General features: G+C 43.8%; 1 protein-coding gene across 1 annotated transcript; it reads left to right on the top strand.

Annotated features, from left to right (window-relative positions):
• Positions 1-1391: 1391 nt before the first annotated feature.
• On the top strand, positions 1392-12346 carry GORASP1 (golgi reassembly stacking protein 1). The gene is made up of 9 exons (XM_064638958.1): positions 1392-1554; positions 4132-4212; positions 5281-5484; positions 6138-6224; positions 6578-6708; positions 7268-7409; positions 7946-8090; positions 8385-8540; positions 10227-12346. The coding sequence occupies exons 1-9, from the start codon at positions 1492-1494 to the stop codon at positions 10508-10510; spliced, it is 1293 nt and encodes a 430-aa protein (XP_064495028.1). The 5' UTR covers positions 1392-1491; the 3' UTR covers positions 10511-12346.
• Positions 12347-15051: the final 2705 nt, after the last annotated feature.

Genomic DNA, 15051 nt, shown 5'->3' with positions numbered 1-15051 from the left:
GAATGCTTACATGCACTTCTGCCATCTGCTCAATAAATGTGCTGCACAGATCTGCAGTCACAGCTCAGAGACAACTCCAAGAAAAAGTTACTTAAAGAGGCTCCTGAGAATATCTAGATCTTTCTTTGGAGAAAAATAAGCCAGTGTGTGTGGCTTTCATGCATAATTAGCTACTGAAGCAACAGGGAAATTAAGAGTTTCACTTGGAAGCAAAGGCAGAGGATGGAGAAGCAGCTCTTTTTCTCTTATGTCTTTATGCATCACACTTGAACCACAGAAATTATGTGGATGGATCCTTTGGAAAAATGACGTTTTGGAGGTGAGAGCAGCGCTACCAAGGAGTTTTACTGAAATGGATGCTTTTATACCTGAAATGAAATTACCCACGCAGGAAATAAAACTGGCACTTTATCTATAATAATACAATAACGCTTCAAATTATTACTGCTACTTTGAAAACTCTCAGAACTTTTCCATTAGCGAGCTGGAGGCAGAATCAGAAGAATTCATCCCAAGTAAAACACAGGCATGAAATTTCGGGGGGGGGGGTGTGAAATACCACCACCTCTTGGTGATCACCCACATAACCCCTGTGCCTTGAAAAACAACACTGGGCCATTGATTTGCTTCTTCACCTCTTAATGCTAAAAATCGTCTCAGCTGGTGGAAACACCGTTCTAGAGCACAACACCAGATATGTGCCTACGGAGACGAAGAGAAACACGCGCTCTTTAGAAATGCGTATGCGAAGTAGGTATTGGTAAAATATTAACAATAATCTCTTCGTGGGTTATACTAACAGGGGGGTGATTTTTAAAGGCCGTAAGAATGAGAACAGTAGCGGAAACGGTAGTGAACCAGTTTGGGTTTGTGTGTTTGTTTTTTTTTTTCCTTTTTTTTATGGTCTTAAGCTGCGGCAGGGGATGTTTAGGTTGGACATCAGGAAGAACTTCTTCACAGGAAGCAGAAAGGGTGATTAGATATTGTAATGGGCTGCCCACGGAGGTGTCACTGCCCCTGGAGGTGTTTAAGGAAAGCCTGGACGTGGCACTGAGTGCCACGGTCTGGTTGACACGCCGGTGTTCGGTCAGAGGTTGGACTCGCTGATTTCAGAGCTCTTTTCCAGCCTAAGCAATCCTGAGACTCTGCGATTTTGTGATTTTCTTTTTGTTGCTGTCGTTTTTCAATTTTACGGTTCAGCCGCTCCCCCCGCCCCTCACACTGGCCCCACCCCCTCAGCCCTGGCCCCGCCTATCACGGCAACGCCTCGCTTTCCCGGCCACGCCCCCGTCGCTAGGGGGCGTTCCCCGCCGTCGCGCGCCAGGGCGCGGAGTGGAGCTGAGCTCCTACCTCGCCCCGCCGTGCGCCGGCCCCGCGCTCGGCGCTCGCTTGCTCAGGCCTGCGGGAGCGGCGCGAGGGCGATGCTCGGAGCCGCCGCCGCCGCCTGAGGGTCCGGCCGGGTCCGAGCGGGTCCGTGGCGGTGCCGCGGCCATGGGGTTGGGCTCCAGCTCCGAGGGCCCCGGCGGCGGCGCCGAGGGCTTCCACGTGCACGGGGTGAGACGACCGCCGCCGGGCCAGCGGAACGGAGGGAGGGCGGGAGGGCCGCGAGGGGCGCTGGGGCGGGTGCGGGGGCGTCCCGCTCGCCCGCCGGCCTGCGGGGGCTGAGGCTCCGCGGCTCCCACCTGTCGGCCCCCTCCCGGGAGCTGCCACGCCGGCAGGGGCGGGGCGGCCGCGCCGCTCTCGGTGCCCGCGGATGCCGCGACCCGCCGGGTCCTGGTGCGGGACAGCCCGGGGGAGCCTGCGGGGCTGCTGTGGGGAAATTTGGAGTAATTTTAAGAGGAATCTAGCCCTCTCTCTGTCCCTACTCCCCTCTCTCTCTGCTCCTCTTTCTCCCTGCTTCCTCCTCCCCCTGTTCCCCTCTCCCCCGTTCCCCTCCTTCTCTCCCTTCTCTCCTTGCTCCTCTCCTTCCCTACTCCTTTTCCCTCCTTCCCGGTTCCTTTCCCCCTCTCCCTGCTCCTTTCTTTCCCCCTCTCCCTGCTCCTTTCTTTCCCCTCCTCCCCGCTACTTTCTTCCCCCCTCTACCTGCGCCTTTCTTTCCCCCTCTCCCTTCTCCTTTTCCCTCTCTCCCTCCTCCCTTTTCTGTGGATCTTCACAGCATCTTGTCCGGAGGTTAATTCCTGCTCCAGCCTCCCCCCGGCGTTGGATGTATTTGCGAGTTTGTTTTGACTCCTGTATATCCAGCACTGTCTGCACACACACTGGTGTAAATGCGTATCCCGGCGTTTCAGGACAGACAGAGGTGTTGCTGATAACAGCTGTTAAACGAGTTATCATTTCGTTTAGTGGGTGCTCTCCCTTGCTGGAATCAGAGTGGAAGTGTTGTTGCCACGTGCTGCTTTACGCATCATCCCAGTTTATGTTTCTCAGTGTCACGAGGTGTGTTTGGGGTACTGCTGCTCTGTATCTGCTCGTGTCAGTCTCCTGAACTGAGCCTGCTCCGTCAGAAATGAATGTTGGTCCTCCTTTCATGCTGAGTGCAGGACACTGCTCAGGTTTCTGTACTGGAGGATGATTTTGGTGACCAGCAGTCTGCAGAAGACAAAGTAATTTCTCTTTTCTCCAGGGAATTCATGCAGCTCTTGATGCTGGGTCATTTTGAAAACCAAGTGCAGCAGGATTTTTTGCAGCTCCCAGCTCCCTGTGGGAACCTGTGTGGCTCTTAGACACCCGAACACCAACGTCCTGAGCTCTGTAGTAACTTTCACATGCTTCTTCTTTTGTACATTTTCATCCTGGACATTATGTAACGTGATGGTTTCATTCTAAGGCTCCTTGAACATTACTTAGAATTTGTATGTAAACATTTTTAACCTTTGGTTCAGTATAAAGCTGTCTGTTTGCAGTTTAGGGTTGTGATGAAAGTTAATACTTCCTACTCCAGTTGTGGTTACTGTGCTCAGTCTTGACTGTTTAATAATAAAGCATGATTTTTATTCTTAGTTTTGCTTTAAAAGCTTTTGCTGAAGTAACTATGCTATTATTTTATAACTATAAAACAATAATATATGTAAATATATATAAATATATATAAAATATAAAGCTATTTTATTGATGTATTTCATAACTTACAGACACTTCTGCCAGCAAAAGCCCCAATACCAATACACTTCATCTATTAAAAAAACCCCAATACAGCAGCTTGGTGCTGTATATATTGTATAGACCAAATATAAGATATGGTAGTTAAACTTTCCTAGCAATGAGCTTCTCAGTTTAGATGATGCCTGGGTTGTAACTTGATGCTTAAACTTTGAGGTGTGCCTCAGTAGTCAAATATATGAGGTTAAGGGCTGCTGAGATAACAAAAAGTAAAGTTAAAATCAGTGCAAGCTTGTCAGCACGTTTGCAGTGGTTCCTTAACATCCTGTTGCTTTCTTAGTGTACCTTGGAAGGGGGTGGCCTCTCACAGAATTTGTACATACCAAGCACTGTGTAACTCATGGTGAAGTTTATCTTGGTGTGAATGCATTTTAATAAGTGTTCTCTATATTTATTGCACCTGTCTTGTGACAGCTTGGTTATAATGAAATCGAGGTGCTGCAGCTCTTATTTCTTAGGAATCCTTTGTGAGTGGTGGCAGTTTCCTTGACCAGTACCTGTGCTGAGGCAGCGTTTGTAGTGTGCTCATCTAAGTGTTCCTGTTCCAGTGGGCTGGAAACTGTGGGAACCCAAGTGTAAATTGTGTTTATGGAAAAACAGCTCTGCTCAAAGTGGGGATTTCAATGTTCTCAGGCTGTTAGAAGTATGGAAGAAAATCCTGAAGCAGCACTTCGAGAACTAAACCTTTCTCCAAACTATTCGGTATTTAAATTCCAGGCTGTGAACACTGAATCACAATATTTGTGTTTTCTATGGGGTTAAAAACCTGCTTTTTACAGCTTAATTTGAACACCTGTTGCTCATAGTTTATAAAACTTAGTTCACAGTTGTGGATTGCTTCCTGAAATCTGTCGTTTGGCATCTTATCTCTGGTTCAACTCAAAAGTAAATATGGAACTGTGTAAAGATTAACACTTTTACTTATGTAACTAGAGATCAGTGTTTAATAATAATAAAATGTATGTTTTTCAGGTTCAAGAAAACTCCCCAGCTCAACAAGGAGGACTGGAACCTTTCTTTGATTTCATCATTGCCATTGGACACACAAGGCTTGTAAGTCTCAAATGATTTTAATGTTGGTTTTTTTTTTCTTCCCTGCATGAACTATGGGTGTTGTGTTGATTAAAAAGTAGAAGCCAAAACTGTCACAGTAAAGAAGGCTTTTCACATTGTATGTGGCACTAAAAATAAAGTAAAATTTGCTGGTGTTCAAAGTCTCTTCTCTGGCTGGATCCAAATTTGAGGAAAGGGTCTTATTTATGCCCTTACTCACCTTAACTTCTTAGCAGGTTGACGCAATGTTTATGTTATTACTCATTCCTACGTATTTTTTGCCACAAGGTGAATATTGAACTGGTGAGTCAATAGTAAGAGCTCAACATTTGTTTAAACAAACTTGTTTCAGCATTTGATAAAACCTGAAAAAGAACCGTAGCCTGTCTACTTATACTTTTGGGACCAAGAACTCAATAGGTTGAGTTGTGAGAGAAGAGCTGAGTTCTGGTTTGGTGGGGTTTTTTGGGGTTTGGTTGGGTTTCTTTTGTTTGTTTATTTAACAGGCTCAGAGCTTTGCCTGTATGCTTCACCCTAACCCCATACAAGCTGAATTCCTTAAGTTTGTCTTGCTTTTATGAGCAGAGATGTCTTTTTGGAAGTGCTCGTTGTAATGGTGATTGTGGTGGAAGATCATTTAATCTTTTTAACATGACAGACACGATGACAGTTCTGTCAGCTGTTCCCAAATAGTCTGTCCTTTCACAGTCAGTTTGCAGTGACTTTGAAGGGCTCAGAGACATGAAGTGAAATGTTGCTGCTCATTGTTAGAGTACACAGTTGACATCTCATGTTGCTGGTATTACTTAATAGCAGTTGTGAAGCATTTCATGCAAGTGATGAAATGGAATAACAGCAATTACTTATGTAAAGGGACATGTGCTGACAGCACTAACTGCTTTCTAATAAAAGAAAATTGAACTGCTGGGACTGTTTGTGAACCACAGAGTCTAAACTTTGATGGGTTTGGTTCTTTGTATTCAAATTCTGCCTGAGATGTGGCATATGTTACAGGTGCAGCTGGGAATAATGTTAATCTAATCCTGTATCTCTTTCTGTGCTCTACAGAATAAGGAAAACAATATGTTGAAAGACCTGCTGAAGGCAAATGCTGAGAAAGCAGTGAAGCTGGAGGTGTATAATATCAAAACAATGAAAATAAGAGAGGTGGAGGTGATCCCCAGTAACATGTGGGGAGGACAAGGCCTTCTTGGAGCCAGCGTGAGGTTCTGCAGCTTCCAGGGAGCCAATGAACACGTGTGGCATGTTTTGGTGAGAGAGAATTCTTTGGTGGCTTGTCAGTGTTCATACAACCTTGCTTTACAGTGTAATATTTAGAAGTAACTTTTATGTAAAGTACAGTGCTGAAATCACACAGAGGAAGGGAGCAGAGTCTTGAAGGTTTGAGCTATTTCAGTAGGGACAAGGAGTAGGTGTCTGTCGGTGTTGCCTGTCGCTGTGACAGAAATAACTCCATCCCAACCAGACCCAATAGTGTAGATGGGAAGGTTTTTTTTTTTGTTGAAGAATCAATGTCAAAAGCAAAAACATTCTGGCTTGATTGGTGTCTCTGTGTTGGCTAAATTCCATTAAATTAATGTTACAAAAAGCACCACAAATTTATTTTAAAATTAGAGGCAGAACTGAAAAGGAAAGACTGTTTGTTATGTTTCTGATTGTTTAAATAAATGCAACTTCTCCACATCTTTGGAGTATCTTATTTTAAATTGGTAGCATCTTGGTCTTTCTTATTCAGCACGTTTTACAAGATGTCACACCTAGACATAGACTATTCAAGGACTTCTGTTTTATCCCATAAACAAAATGTTCTTTCCTTCTGCTGTTTTTGGAGTTAGCTTTCCCTTTTGATCTCAGGGTGGTTTATCCTGCTGCCCGTGCAGATGACAACTGTCATTCTTTCACAGGATGTTGAACCTGCATCTCCTGCAGCTCTGGCTGGTCTACAGCCCTACACTGACTACGTTGTTGGATCTGATCAGATTCTCCAGGAGGTAGGGTGCATTCCAGTAGGGACTGATTGCCTTTGTGTATGTTCTAGGGTTTGTTTTTTCATAAATCTAATTCTGTGTACATCAAACGTATGGGGATGGTGTTTGGGGATTTGGGGAGGTTGGTATTTATGACAGATGCTTTATTGTTGAGGTAAACATTATCTGTCTTTTTAATGTGACAATAACAAGAAGTTGCCATTAAAGATCAAACTACACCAGTGAGCTTTCTGGCTCTGGGTTTTTAATGTCTCATGTTGAAGTAAATAACTATGTAAAATGCTGACTTGCTTCCAGCTCCTTGTCTTGCACATGTGAGTTTATTAACTTTGTCTTTCCTTTTTTTTTTTTCCTAGTCAGAGGATTTCTTTTCCCTGATTGAATCCCATGAGGGGAAGCCGCTGAAGCTGATGGTTTATAACACTGAAGCAGATTCCATTCGAGAGGTAGTTGTGACTCCCAATGGAGCTTGGGGTGGAGAAGGAAGGTACTGATCTCTGGACAGTCACTTGAAGACAGGTTATATACTTGCTGTAAATGAGATCCTGTTAAGAGTATTATTACTATCAATTGCAGCTTGTTGTTTTCAAGTTAAGCCTTGTTTCCTTACACTTATCACACAAAACTGTTAATCTCTTCATAAAAAAAAAAAGCTTAGAACTAGGAGTTGGGCACGTCCTGGATCTAATCCTTTTGAGCTGAATCAAATGGCAAAAACCCTGTGTTGAGTTCCCCATTAGCAGATTCACTGTCTTCATACTCATAGTCAAACACTGAGCTAAAGCAAGAACCAAACCCACATCAGGTCAGATGATATATTCTGTAAAGATATAAACCCAATCAACTGAAAGCTAAGCTGTGTATTTTTAAAAGTCAACTGCACAGCGTTCTCTGAGTACTGTAAGTGAAATGACTCTTGCAGGTAGGTATTTTGTGCTATAGATGAAAGACACAAACTCTTCTTGTTGTGAAGAGTCAAAATTTAAAACACTAGTTTTGTTAAGAACACCTTGTTTTTTAAGTCTTGATTTACTTGTCTTGTACAGCTTAGGATGTGGTATTGGATATGGCTATTTGCACAGAATTCCAACACAATCCATAACATCAAAGAAAAAGCCAGAAAGCAAACCACCTTCACCCTCACTAGAAGCTGGAACTTCTGTACCATCCACTAATGGTTACACAGAGGTAGGTAAGAAATAAATGCCAATCTCTGGCATGTTCTCTGGAGTTTGAAAATGTTCTACTTTTTTGGAGCGTCGGTAACACAGTGTATTGGAATACAGTGTTTAATTTTGCTTGAATGAAATGGAGTTGGGTGAAGGGAAAGTGAGAGCTGAGGGTGCTGAGCAGGTGTGAGATCACCAGTGTTGGCTGATACAAATTTTTGCCAGGTATTTTCTTTCTATTTTCAAGACTTGCATGCTCTATACTACAGCTGTACCAGTCAATGAGAATGACATTAGAAGAACACTTACCGCACTAGGAAAAAAAACACCTACAAGAACTGAGCATGGACTGTTCTTCTAAGAACATACTGGCTTTAAAAGCTGAACTGGAACACTTTGATGTCCTAATTGGTGTTTGGCTTTCAATTTCAGCATCACAGATTCTCTCTGAATTGGTGTATCTGGAAACAGGCAGGATGCTTTCATAGGAAGGTTGGCTTCAGGTGAAGCTTTCAATGTAAAAAGATGTTTTTCCTTCTTACTGTCTTATTCCAGACTCCACTGTTGGCACCTACCTCTCAGAGTGAAAGCTCTGAAACAGTCATGAACTTGGATCATTCCAGAGATCAAGAAATGAGTGGTTATTCACCAGAAAGCTCACTTTCTCCTCCTCCCCCTCTCCAGAGAGTTATGGATCCAGGTATATTTTCTTAGGTGGTTTTTCAGCAATTCTTTAGAGGACATCTAAAGAAATGAATATACAAGCTTGAGACTTAAATGTAGAACTGTGAGCATTGGTGGTTGTTTTCCTTGAAATTTTTGACTTCCCTGGATTTCAGAGCTGTAGAATTGAGGTACCACATAAGTTAAGTTTATTTGCATTTAGCAGGGAGGGGACTTCACTGACTTTAGTCTGGATATAACTTGTCTTTTTTTAATCTAGAATTTTGTGTTGTATCTAAAAAAGTGATGTAATATTTGCTTTCTCCTTCAGGATTTCTAGATATGTCTGGTATTTCATTTTCTGAGCTCACTAGCTTAACAGAAGTGTCCAGCATGTCCCCATCTGCCTCCTTCAACACGCCAGCAGCAGGTGCTTCCGCAGGCCCTGAAAAATTAATGTCAAACGATGAAGCCTCTACGTATTTTGGTAAGTGCATTAAAGGCTTCCTTTATTTCTGGAATTGCACCAGCTCATACCCGCTCAACATTTTCACCCTTTCTGGAAATAAGCGAATTTTAATAAAAATCAGAAAGGACAGGCAAAAATCAGATGGAAAAAGTAGCAGAAATCAGGTGTAGAAATGGACAAAAACTAATGGGCTTTTCTTGTAAGATTATAGAAAGTGTGTCTTTTTCTTTAAATGAAAACATTGATTAAACTGACTTTAAAAGTAGGTATTTCTAAAAGCAGTGTAAATGAATTTTTGTACCACAGTTGTAAAGCAAAACCGAAGTTTTTTAGTTAGTCATCTTAATATTGTCTTTTTGTGGTGGCTGACTCTGGCTGGACACCAGGTGCCCACTAAGTTGCTCTGTCACTCTCTGTCTTCAGCTGGGCAGGGGAGAAAAAATCCAGTGAAAGCCTCATGGGTTGAGATAAGGGCAGGGAGAGATCCCTCTCCAGGTGCTGTCATGGGCAAAACAGACTCAACTTGGGGAAATTAGTTTAATTTCTTACCAAACAAATCAGAGGAGGATGGCAAGAAATAAACTGAAATCTTAAAAACGCTTCCCCTCTCCCCCCCCCCCTCTTCCTGGGCTCAATTTTACTCACAGATTTTCCATCTCCTCCTGCCAGAGGCACAGGGGGACTGGGAATGGGGGCTGCAGTCAGTTCAGGTCTCTGCTGCTCCTTCCTCCCCAGTGGGGGAGCTCCTCACACTCTGCCCTTGCTCCAGCATGGGGTCCTTCCCACAGAGATCCAGCTCTTCAATGTGGGTCCTTCCCACAGGCTCTAGTTCTTCAGGAACTGTTCCAGCAAGAGTCCCTTCCGTGGGGTGCAGTCCTTCAGGAACAGACTGCTCCAGCCTGGGTCCCCCGTGAGGGGTCCTGCCAGGACCCTGCTCCAGCACAGGCTTCCCCGGGTCACAGCCTCCACTGGGCATCCCCCTGCTCCAGGCACGGGCTCCTCCACGGGCTGCAGTGGATCTCTGCTGCTTCCCCACAGCTTCCATGGGCTGCACCAGGGGCTGCAGGGGCATCTCTGCTCTGATGCCTGGGGTACCTCCTGCCCCTCCTTCTGCACTGACCCAGGAGTCTGCAGAGTTGTTTCTCTTGCATATCCTCATTCCTCTCTCTGGCTGCTGTTTTGCAGTGGGAATTTTTCCCCCTTCTTACATACATTATCCCAGAGGTGCTGGCACTGACACTGATGGGCTCGGCCTTGGAGCTTGCTGGCACTGACTCCCTTGGACATGGGGGAACCTTCTGGCAGCTTCTCACAGAAGCCACCCCTGTAGCCCCTTACTACCAAAACCTGGCCATGCAAACCCAACACACTTTTCTGTGTAAAAGAAATAAATATATTCACAGGATGCCTGCCTTTCCCTTCCAAAAGGTAGGGTGACTGTAAGAGTTGCAACACAGAATAACAGTAACAGTAAGAACACAACAGACCCAAAGGTTCGTGGTCTTTTAAAAACCTGTGTGCACCATCAGAGTTCCTGGATTTGGGGAGAACTGAGTAAATGCAGCCCATGTATTTGACAGTTGTGAATCTGTTTATGTGCCTGTACAAGGTGTCTCATTCAGGCTGATTTTTCTAGGGTAACCAGGGGTGTTGCTTGTTACTTGCCTGTTTTTATTTTCTTACAAAACCATTTCCATTTCCCAGAACATGCCACAGCTTTGGCCCCTGAAGATATAACCCTGTATTCTGAAGGCTCAGTCAAGCAGCCAGAGCTGGATGACCTACTGCCTTCAATTCCACCTTTACCTTCTTTTCCTCTTCCACATGAAATTTCTTCAAAAACAACTCTAGGAACTGATCCTGATAACCAAGAATTAAAGCTGCTCGTGAACAGCTCTGAGAGCTCATTAACCACTGCTCCAGAGAAACCAGAGGAAGAAGCAGCAAGTGAACAGAAAGAAGAAGCAGCTGCACAAGATCCCGAGTGAAATGGACCCTGCTTGTGTTTACAGACTGTCAAATGCTGCAGCTTGGAATATTTTTCTGATCTTGAAAGAATTACAGTTACTCTATTTTGTTAGTGTAGACAAAACTAGAAAAGAAATCACATGAAGTACATATCTTGTTGTATTTTCCAATCACTGTTTTAATGGATTGATATGTGTTCAAACTTTGAATGCTGTCCAAAAATCACCAAATTAATGGAAAAATTAATGCAGAAACAAGTTGGACACTGCAGAATGTCAAGTTCCAGAATTCACGTTTGCCTACAAGTGCTCCTGAATGTATTTATGAAGGCACTGTGCCTGAACAGTGACACTTAGTGATGATTTTATCAGTATGATTGATGGCATTAAAAAAAATATTTATAGTTTTGTTAGAAAGCTTTTCTAATGGTACTCCTTGGGTAGATGGTTCTTGTGACTTGCAAGGCATTTCTCACCCCAGGATACTTTTATTCCTACTTAATACTCCTCAGACTGTTATTTTTCTTGTTTTAAGTCCCTTCTCTGTAAGGTACCTTTGCTACAACTACTTCCTCAGTAAAGGAAGTGCCATGTGGTTTGAAGTTGCAGCACAGAGATGGGACAGAGTCCTGGTGGGTCCTGTCACTCACTTCTGCTCTTCTGTGGACCAGGTGGTGGCCTCACACTTAAATAAAAAATGAAGCAGAGGAGGGAACGATGATGGTTATTTGAGACAAATGGAAGTGAAAATGATGTTTAAGTTGGGGTGATGAAACTTTTCAGTGGAGCTGAATGTCTTGGCTTCTGTAATGACTGAGAAATAGCTTTTCTTTAGTTGTGCTTTTCTATTTACTCATTTCTATTTTTATACAGATCGTTGTAAGTTTAAGACATGGGGCTGTTGTGCAGCAACATCAACTGCTTTTTGTAGCTTTTTTGTTCGCACTTGTCTTCAAATAGATTCTGAATGTAGCAGCAAACATGACATGAACAATGAAAGGCATGTGGTTCTGTAACCCTCAGGGCAGTGATTTATCATGGAATGTCAAAGGGATAGGGAATAACACAGTCACTGTGGTGAAACTCCTTCCTGAATTAAGAGATGGGGGGTGTTGAAGCTAAACACCGAATTACATTTATTTAGTACAATATTTCCTGATTTCCTTTTCCCTGCCCTGTCTCCTGCTCTGTTTCTGCACTGTGCAGACCAGTACATGACAACTGCCAGGGCTGAAATCTGGTACTGAGGCAGGAGGGGGGGACTCACAGTCCCACAGATTTGCCTGTGACAGCTCAGCTTCACAGGTGAAGTCACACCACAAGAGGTCTTCAGCTAAAATCTGACCTTGGTACTCCTTCATCTCTGTTATTAGTCTGAAATACTGCAAGTACAGTAGTTCTGAACAGGACTGTCAAAATACCTGTTGCTTTAAAGAATGTATTGAGCCCCAACTGCAGGCAGTAGAACATAGATTTGGACTCTAGTCTGCTAAATGGTCTGTTAATTGCAAACTGGTTTTATTTCCTGTATTGCTAAAATAAATTTCCTCTTTTCTTTCCTCACCTGACTGTTACAGGGGTGAACAGCCAAACACTACAAATAAATGTAATTTAAACTATTGCTAAGTTTGTTTGGTCTTGGAGCCTGATGACTGAAGACATCTAGGTGATCTATTTATTGATGTTCTTTCTTTAGGACTTGTTTCTAGTCTTCCACCTTTCTCAAAACTGGTTTTAAGCTGGTAGTAGCTCATTTAAATGATGCTGTACCATTAACACCCTTCAGAAATTTAAGAGCAGAGAATGTCAAACTTGTTCTAGATTTCATATGTCACCGTAATAAATGGCTTAAACTTATGTCAGTCAGTCTGTGTGTTAACTGGTTCTTGGAAGGGGTTTGGAAAACCAAATCCTTAGCGTTAAGCCTCAGGCAGAGGGATGTTGGGTTCTCCTAACCTGAAACTTGATGATTCAAATGCTAAATGAGATGAAGAGTTCAACCTCCTCATCAAATTCCTTTTCTCTTGATAATTTGGATGCTATCTCAGTGCTGAAGCCAAGGTAAGTAGGCAGTACTCTTACTTGTGGGTACAGAAGCAAGAAAGATGGTTAGAATTTCTTAGTTTCAAAATAAAACCTGAAAAGAGTTGGAGGAACACCTGAGAGTGGCAGGATGCAGAGCCAAAAACAAACAGCCAATCAACCTGTGCTGTCCCAAACATCTGTTTCCAGGTAAGGAGGAGCTGGATATGACCTTTCCCCCACTCTGTAAACTTGGAGGGCATCTCTAAACACAGCAGCAGCAGTTCTTCTGCAGACACAAGAAGGACTATCTTGGCAGCATCACAAGGAGGGCAAAACAAAGGGAGGAGGATCTCACCTTGGAGCACTCAGGGGTTTCTATGGCCAGACACAACAGGATCAGCTTCCAGACCTGAGCTGCTCCCTCATATTAATAGCTGAGGCTGAGGACATGAGTCTGGCAGATGTTTAATCCAAAGAGGCTCCCAGGAGCTCAAGTATTGTAGCAGGGATTAGGCAAACCCATCTCCACTGAGCTGTGGCCCTGCCTACCCAAGGAGCCAGGACACCTGGGATTGACGGGGGCTGATCCTGGATGGGCCCTCCAAGGCTGTGGGACTTCCACCCACCTGGATACTACAACTCTGCTCAACAAAGGCTGGAGAAACTTTGTCAAGTCCTGCCCCAAGCAAGGTTAACTTGAGCAGGCTGGACCAATCCCTCCCTTCCCAAGGAATTACGTGATTGATGGGAACTTTGGACACCATAACCCTGTACTGGGAATGATCACAGCCCCCAAAAATCACGATAAGGAAATAACCATCCCAGAGATGAACACACAAATCTCACTGTTAACAGCAATATGGATGCTGAACTAATTCTGGTTGAACTTGAATGAGTGAATGGATGTATTTACTGTCTTTAAGTTGAACAGCTACTGTCAAGAACCGTTGAAACACCAAATTCAGACAGTGATGACTTTGTTTTCCCTCTTAAACTTTCACAGCAGGCTTGATAATCTAATGAACCTCCTGCTGTACTGCTCTAGGCTCTGTGCAGAGGCTGCTCATCCAAGTTGCCACACTTGGCATCTCAGAATTTCTCTGAGCTGTAACTCAGAAATGCTGCAGGATAACAGATCTCTCTTATGCTAAGCAGAGATCACACCGCTCGTGTACCAGTGCGCTCATATATTTCCAGATGTATTCTCCATCTTCCCCCAAAGATGGGCAAATATTTTCACCTCCAAGCAGTTTCATAAGAACAGGCACCACTGCCTCTGGCTGTTAAGTGAAAGCAGCTACAGGTTACTCACTGCACTGATTTGACTGGGTCAACCGGTTCCATTTCCTGGGCACTGCCACTAATGCCGACACATCATCCCCGCTGACTTTTGCCTTAAGCAAACACTAACTTGGCAGTGGTTCTGCTGTAACAGAATTTCAAAGCAATTGTGTAAGTTACATTTCTAAGCTATAAAAAGTAATCAAGCACTCACAGTCCCCCAAAGAGGATGTCTAGAACAGTGTCACAATATCCTTAGAGAGAGATCAGGCGTGTCCCACCCAGTCTCTAATCAGTACCTCTGCTCTGCATGATGTCTGCACAGCTCTTTACAGAAAAAACCCCACCACAGCAAAGGAAACTTTCAGTCAACCCATATTCTTGACTTTTAAGTGTGCATGTGCTTCCAACAGCTCTGTTATCCAGCTGTGAGGTGACTTCACCCAGCTCTGTTCGGGAGCAACCAGCACATGTACAGCGTAAGATGATGTTTGAATCAAACATGACCTCTGCAAAATGAAAAATGATACCTTGGTGTAATGCACTGGTCTCTGTGACAGTCACTTTGTGCCTTCACCTCTGGCAAATGCATTCTCTCCCCTTCCTTGGCGTCTCCACACTAATTCACCTCAGAGTGACTTCACAACCTCTCTGTCTAGGGCTTGTTTTGACTATATTTTAAACCTTTCTAAAAATTAATTCTAAATCCTTCAAGTAGTTCTCTTCCTAAAATGATACTTGCACTTCAGCTGCCAAGTACTGAGCTGAGCTCTTCTGTTCTCAGCACCTCCTCACCTGAAGAAAATAAAAAATTGCCTGTCATAGACAAATTAAATGCTCTTCTAGGAGACAGGTTACACTACTAAGTACTAGATTTGCAACTCCTTCCCATTATGAACTTGGAAATTAAAATAACTTCTACAAATCAGTGGCCTCTTCTATGATTCTGGCAAACTGGAACTCTCTCTGTTCACAATGTCCCCAGGAGCTGCGAGTCTCATATGAACTCAAAATTCTCCTGCTTTTGCCTTCAGGACTTACAGACAGCACAAGTCCAGAAAAGATGACAGAAATTAAAAAGGAGTAGCAAAAAAACCCCTCCTCTCACTTTATACTCCATCTAAGTCAGATGCTGGGAGTCTCTGGGAGGACATTTGGTCACTGAATTACTGCATTCTCCACCAGAGCAGCCCAGCTGACAGTCCCCACAGCAAAAGCGTTGAGTATCCTGTCCTGGCTTTTTCAGCATCAGGAAA

Source organism: Pseudopipra pipra, chromosome 1, assembly GCF_036250125.1.
Source record: "Pseudopipra pipra isolate bDixPip1 chromosome 1, bDixPip1.hap1, whole genome shotgun sequence".
NCBI lineage: Eukaryota > Metazoa > Chordata > Aves > Passeriformes > Pipridae > Pseudopipra > Pseudopipra pipra.
The sequence above is the reverse complement of the archived record's forward strand: the minus strand, read 5'-3'. Positions and strand labels throughout refer to the sequence as shown.

What these genes read in the sequence shown, in the direction of transcription:
- GORASP1 (XM_064638958.1), top strand. Translation starts at nt 1,492, where the DNA reads ATGGGGTTGGGCTCCAGCTCCGAGGGCCCCGGCGGCGGCGCCGAGGGC. An exon ending in AGGGCTTCCACGTGCACGGG is followed by an intron (nt 1,555 to 4,131) that starts GTGAGACGACCG and finishes TATGTTTTTCAG; the next exon opens with GTTCAAGAAAACTCCCCAGC. An exon ending in TGAAGCCTCTACGTATTTTG is followed by an intron (nt 8,541 to 10,226) that starts GTAAGTGCATTA and finishes TCCATTTCCCAG; the next exon opens with AACATGCCACAGCTTTGGCC.